This window comes from Bison bison, unplaced genomic scaffold (assembly GCF_000754665.1).
Source record: "Bison bison bison isolate TAMUID 2011002044 unplaced genomic scaffold, Bison_UMD1.0 scf7180017864330, whole genome shotgun sequence".
NCBI lineage: Eukaryota > Metazoa > Chordata > Mammalia > Artiodactyla > Bovidae > Bison > Bison bison.
Window position 1 is genome coordinate 1,207,971 of NW_011494902.1, and position 7,052 is coordinate 1,215,022.

The following is a 7,052-nucleotide window of genomic DNA, read 5'->3' on the forward strand; positions in this document are numbered from 1 at the left end:
CATGCGAAGAGTTGACTCATTGGAAAAGACTGATGCTGGGAGGGATTGGGGGCAGGAGGAGAAGGGGATGACAGAGGATGAGATGGCTAGATGGCATCACCGACTCGATGGTCATGAGTTTGAATGAACTCCAGGAGTTGGTGATAGACAGGGAGGCCTGGCGTGCTGCAATTCATGGAGTCGCAAAGAGTTGGACACGACTGAGCAACTGAACTGAACTGAAGTAATAAGTTTTCATGATCATTAAATGAGCTAGTGCTTATGAAGTGCTAACAAAGCTGATACATGGTAATTACTCAGTAACTAGAGCCATTTTCCTCCATGAAGGGCAGACTAGTGCATTTCATGAAGGTTTCATTTCTGCCTTTCTGTTTCTACACAAAACAATACTAAAAATAAAATACTTATAAACTACCAAAGAGCCAATGGTCATATATTTATTATTGTGTAAGCTGAGTGCCGAAGAACTGATGCTTTTGAACTGTGGTGTTGGAGAAGACTCTTGAGAGTCCCTTGGACTGCAAGGATATCCAACCAGTCCATTCTGAAGGAGATCAGCCCTGGGTGTTCTTTGGAAGGAATGATGCTAAAGCTGAAACTCCAGTACTTTGGCCACCTCATGCGAAGAGTTGACTCATTGGAAAAGACTGATGCTGGGAGGGATTGGGGGCAGGAGGAGAAGGGGATGACAGAGGATGAGATGGCTGGATGGCCGCACCAACTTGATGGACGTGAGTTTGAGTGAAGTCCGGGAGTTGGTGATGGACAGGGAGGCTTAGTGTGCTGCAGTTCATGGGGTTGCAGAGAGTCAGACATGACTGAGCGACTGAACTGTACTGAACTGAAGCTAATATTCATGTTCAAATTTATATTGTATGAATTTATTATGCCAGTTAATACTAAATGAGTACTTAGTACATGGTAAGAACTTAAGTTTCTTAAATAATGCCATTGAAAGTGTTTTAATAGGACTGGGTCAGTTTTCTGGTTCCCTCAGAATTAAGACTTTTCTCTGGGGAATGTGACAGGCATGCTGGTACTCCATGTGAATACCATTGCGAGTTGGGACACTGTTAAATTTCCAGATGATGTCTACTGGAGTATGTAAGAAGTGCCTTAAGAACCTTATTCCTCCTTTTTCAGGGAACTGATGTCTCTAAAAGATCAAAGTTTGTTCTAACTGGAAAAATTTTAGCCAAAAGAAAAAAAAAAAGAAGAAGAAAGGCTGAGAGGGAGAGAGGAATAGCTGTGAATGAAAAGTGCTGAGCGAGGGGCCCTGAGAGCCAGCAATATTCAGAGACAAAGAGAGGGAACATCCTCCTGACCATCTCCCCAGTCTGCTAAAAGCCAGGTAACTAGCAGTCATTATTCAGAATTCTGAACATCTTAGAAAGAGCAGTTTTGATAACACCCCAGGCTCTGCACTTTGCATTATAAGTCTAAGTCCAGGAGAATAAACTCTAAATTCAAGCTTGAAATCTTTTTCTCATTTCTTGTTCTGTGTATGACAAATGCCCTCCCTCACCTGAATTTTCTGACGGTTATAGACGTTCCCAGGTTTTTTACACTTCTGACATTACAAACTAAATTTATACAGATGAGAGAAAACTGACCTCCAAATATTCAGATTGAGGGCTTCCACACTCTTCACTTTTCTTTTAAATTAGTTTTTATTGGAGTATAGCTGCCTTACAATGTTCTGCTAGTTTTCAGGTGTGCATCAACGTGAATGTTATATTATACATATATCCACTCTTTTTTGGATTCTTTTCCCATAGAGGCCACTATAGAGTATTGAATAGAATTCCCTGTGCTACAGAGTGAGTTATCATTAGTTGTCTATGTTATACATAATACCAATAGTGTATGTATGTCAATCCCAATCTTGTTTTTCTTTAATATAAGGAAACTGTGAAAACAGCTATTCCAGATTCTTGACTTATACCGGTGTGCAAAGATGTGTATTCAAATCATGAAGAAATCTCTGTCATATGAGCCCACTTAGCAGATGCGAGTCATTCCAGTCACAGGAGTTATTTAACAATCTGGTAAAGAGACTCCTGGCATCTATGTGGAGACTTTCACTGAAGCTATGGTGCTTGAAATGTACCATAGCATTTTCTCTCTCTACTGTACCTCCTTCAATTTATAGCCAATTAGAGTTTTATGAGGCTATTGCATTGGATAGAGGAGGTCAATATATTACATTGCTATTTTTGAGCAGTAAATTTCCACAAAGCTAATGAGACTTCCAAAACTCATGGTCATTTATTCTGAGAGAATGCACCTCTCTCCCTATTCTACAGAAGAAAACCTTCTCTTTGAGGTTTCATAGGGCGCTCAGTCTGGGGTGACTTGGCCTCATTCAGCCTGATTTGCACTGGACATCGACAAGTCTCTCCGAGCATCACAGCGATAGAGAATGTCTATAAAACTAATTGAAAATGTCTCAGTCAGTCTGAAGCATGGTCAGTTCCACTAGGCCAGGGCTCCCACTCCAACTTGATATAAATCTGTGAACTTGGTGGGCTCCACCAAAGCACAGAAGCAAACTGTCTTTCTCTCCCAAACTCCCTCCCATAATGTCCTCATCATCTGAGATCAAGTCATCATTCCACTCCTCTCTGGCTGTGTGACTTCTAGCAAGAAACTTAACCTTTTAGAGCCAACCTCTTCTGTGTAATGAGGAAGATAACATCTCCCTCTATGGCTTTGTGAGGTGTAAAAGAACAAGGGCTCAGCAAATGGGGGTTTCCTTCTAGGCCTCCCTCCCACCTTCCGCCTTCCTACCAGAAGAGTCTTTTTTTCTGGTTCCCTCTGATGCTGCAATGCCCCTGAAGGAGCCTTACCCTTTTCCTGAGGTTCTTTCCATCATGCCACGTGTAGGAGGAGCCGCTGGAATACTCGCTGCAGGTGCTGGAAAGAGACAGCTCACTGCTGCTGTAGCTGCTTCGAGGGCAGAGATGACCAGAGACGGCAATCCCCGTGCCAGGGCATTTCAAAGCAGGGGTTCCTGCTTTTGTGTTCAGCTGGCAGCCCTGAAAAAGCAGGACAGCTCTGAGCTAGGACTCTGCTTAGGGGAGAAGAAATACCAACTCAACATCATAATGAGGGAGGCATGGATATAGTACCGTGGTGAGAAACACAGACTTCGGGGTCGACAGACTAGGGGTTTGACTCTTGACTCTGCCTCAGACTAACATGTGTGGGAAATTATTTAATCTCTTAGAGCTACATCTCCTTTTCAAAAAGTGATAACGCTGCCTACCGTATAGGGTCCCTGCAAGGACCAAGTGAGGCTCCAGATGAGATGCATGCAGCACAAGATCCAGCTTAGAAGCAGGTGCTCAATTATTATGAGCTGCCATCAGCATTAGGCAGAACTGCGATTCATGGGGTCGCAAAGAGTTGGACACGACTGAGCGACTGAACTGAACTGATGACCATAGTAGTTTCTCATTTTATCCAGTCACACTGGTTAAAGGATCACATCAATATCAAGTCATGAATCTAATGTGAGAAAAGGAAGAACACAGAGCAACTTCTTTGGCTTAAGAGTTCATGGGCATGAGCCCTGGACTGGAAGTCTAGCAACCTGGTTCTCAGGCTATACGTGCCACCAGATATGAGATACAGAGCAAAGAAAACATTTAACTTCTGTGGATCTTAATGTCTTCCTGTGTAGGGTGGGCCAGTGCTACCAGATCACTCCTATGATCCATATGGCTCTGATAACATCACTGTAAGTCTGGGATCAAATGCCCAGGAAATTATGTCCTGTAGTGAAACACCAAACAAAGGAGTCAGGAAGCTCTGCTGTGCAGATTCCAGGACTTTTCAGATCAGATCAGTTAGATGTTCAAATGATAAAGAGTTTCATATCAAACAGATCTGGGCCCCGCAAGAAGGATCCAGGCAGTTAAACTTCTAGTGGGTCTGCACAAGGCACAGGTGGCAAAGCCATAAACATCCCAGCACATCTTGACAGCCACATTACAGGGCCCTAATGTAACAGATGAAGCTCCACTAACTGGATGGGCTAAATTAATTTAGCATCCCGATCGCAAGAATGGAATCTCTCCATTACAGTCTCATTCCTGTCCCCTATCTAGAAAAGCTTTGTCTCAGAAACTCATGGATGGGGGAACCATCTGTCTTCATGTCACTGGCAGAATGGCAAAGCCTCTTACTTATGCAGTTTATTGACACTTTATGGGAGCCTTTAGTACCTGAGTACTTATCACTGTTCTCCAAATGCAATTTCAACTGACGATGACTAAACACCAGTGTGGGGAAGGAAGGTGATGCTGTTCTGGGAGCCTTTGTGGTCAATAGGAAACCCCTGCATCGGTACAGAGGGCACGTTTAACCTGCTCTCTAATCAATATCCATAATGCTTAATAATGTTAGACTTTCAATATCAGGCATCTTCCTTGCTATTGATACTTCATTTTGGCTGCCTAATAATCTCTTAAAGTGGTCTGAAAACGCCATGGAATTTTACTACTCTATTTTTCCCCCTGAAATTTGGCTCTAAATATCACTGAAAGGAGAAAGTTGTCTTAAAATCCAGCTTTCAGCAATATCTATTGATTTATGAACTTATTGACTGCCAGATGCAATTTAGTTAAAGGGAGCTCATGTTTATGTCTCTACAGCTGCCCTCCACACATGGTCCCAGTGTCAGGAGCACAGGCTGAAGGTTTCAGCCACTGCACACATCTGGAACATGCCAGAAACAGACTTTCAGAAATGGCACATCACAATCCACTTCTACTTGTGTGCTTTCTTTCTTCTCCATCCCATTCTCTGATATTTTGTTACTTGAGTCAGTAGGGTGGTGGTTTTTATTTTGGATGACCTCTCTTCTGAGGCTTTCCCAAGGGCTCAAGCAGTAAAGGATCCACCTGCCAATGTAGGAGATGGAGGAGATGCGGATTCAATCCCTGAGTTGGGAAGATCCCCTGGAGGAGGCAATGGCAACCCACTCCAGTATTCTTGCCTGGAGAATCCCATGGGCAGAGGAGCTTGGTGGGCTACAGCTCATGGGGTCATAATGAGTGAGACACAACTGAGCAAGCGACTGAGCATGCACTTCTGTTCTGATGGTGGTGTCTACCATTCAGGGAAATATTATGTCTGTGTCTTTTGAGGCCATCAGATCTAAACTTCTCCAGCGGCCTTTCTCACACACTGGGCAGGTGTTAGTCACTGTTTGCATTCTACTTTTCTCAACAGTACTGAAGCTTATATGTGATTTCCCTCTGTCTTTCCAACCTTTACCATTTCACCTCACCCATCACAATTATACCTATTCTTATAGCTCAATTCCCAGGCCTCTTTTGAACAAATATGCTTCTCTGCCCTGTTATCAACCCTGTGTGCACCTCTGACAGATGCTGGATTACGATGACAGGAAACTAGAACACAGAAGATGTGCTAGGAGAGAAAAGCATTGTTGTCTCTCCCTTGACCTTGAACCTGAGATGCCCTGATGTAACAGAGGGTACTGTGAGGAAGTGGGGAAGGCCCATCAATGTTATGTGGAGGCAGGCAGGGCTGGGGTAGTTATATAGAAAAGTGTCCCTAAGCCAGGCTTTTCATACTTTAATATTCACATGAGTCATCCCAGATCTTGTTAAATATAGATTTGATTTAGCAATTCTGAGGAGGGGTCTGAAATGTAGTATTGTAAGAAATTCCCAAATGTTTTGAGGCTGCTGTCCAGGGCCTGTGCTTTGAGCAGAAAGTCCTAGCCTAGGAAGAGCTTTGAGAGAGGATAACCTCTCATGTGAATTACCTGGTAGCAAGCTGTGTATCTCAGTCTGACCTGGGCTGTGCTGAGCAGGATGAAGGCAGGGGTCTGAGCCCTCCCTGGTAGCAGAGTACTGGAGAGAGGGTGTGTATAGTGGGCTGATTACAGAGTAATTCCTTGACAAGAAGACAAAAGGGCTAGTCCTCTCTACTGGGAAATTCTTCCACCTTTCCTGACCTTGGACAATTGATGTTGGAATTTAAGAAGGGACTCAGAATCTCTGACATCATGACTGAAAGTGAGCTCCTTTCTCCTGAGGTTTCTTCCCTCATTAGCACATGATTATCATCAGGATTATCTGCTCATTTATAAGGTCATTTATCAGGTTTAAATCCTGGCTCTCTCACTGGTTAACTCTTTGATTTTGGGAAAATTACTTAATTCTTCCACACTTTAGTTTCCTTTTTTCTAACCGGAGATAATGAAAGCTCCAATCATATAAGATCAATGTGAAGAGTGATGGGCCTCTGGCAATCAGTAACCGTATGCTTCCCAGGTGGTGCTAGTAGTAAAGAACCCGCCTACCAGTGCAGGAGATGTACGAGACTTGGGTTCGATCCCTGGGCTGGGAAGATCTCCTGGAGGAGGACATGGCAATCCACCTCAGTATTCTTGCCTGGAGAATCCCATTGACAGAGGAGCCTGGCAGGCTACAGTCCATAGAGTCGCACAGAGTCAGACATGACTGAAGCCACTTAGCATGCAGGCCCTCATGCTTAATGACACTAAGTGATTATTAGTAACAATAAAGTTTAGTAACTTTTAGGTTTTGCTACTACTACTAAAAAGTTTTTTTTTTTAGTATGTGTGTGTCTTGGCTCTTCAACAAAATTGTACTTTACAGCCTCCCTAAGGGACTCTGTATTACCTTTAACATGCCATCATATATGATCTGTGATGAGAAAGTCCAAAGTGGGTGTACTTTGTTTCTGGGGATCACTGATGTGACCTGGACAGGCACACTAGCAGGTACTTATCTCAGCTCTCATTCTCCATCTCTGCCATGTTCTTCTGCGGCTGTGACATGGGGCCACATATTTTAGAATAGAAGACAGCCAGAGCAGCAGAGATCTCACTATGGCCCCAAATTCTCAGCAGGTACTGTGTTATGTACATGTCATATGTTATCTCATTTAATCCTCACGACGACTCTCAGAAATAGAACAGAAATATCATTCTTCTCATTTTCCAGATGGGGAACCTGAGGCACTGTTGAACTGACGCTTTAAAATCTTGT

General features: G+C 43.5%; 1 protein-coding gene across 11 annotated transcripts in view; it reads right to left on the reverse strand.

Annotated features, from left to right (window-relative positions):
• NCKAP5 (NCK-associated protein 5) overlaps positions 1 to 7,052 on the reverse strand; it is a 1,206,846-nt gene that overhangs the window by 145,322 nt on the left and 1,054,472 nt on the right. For all 11 annotated transcript variants that reach the window (XM_010853619.1, XM_010853624.1, XM_010853623.1 and 8 more), the window contains one exon: positions 2,850 to 3,038. In XM_010853619.1, the coding sequence (XP_010851921.1) occupies positions 2,850 to 3,038 (189 nt within the window). The remainder of the gene's footprint in view (positions 1 to 2,849; positions 3,039 to 7,052) is intronic.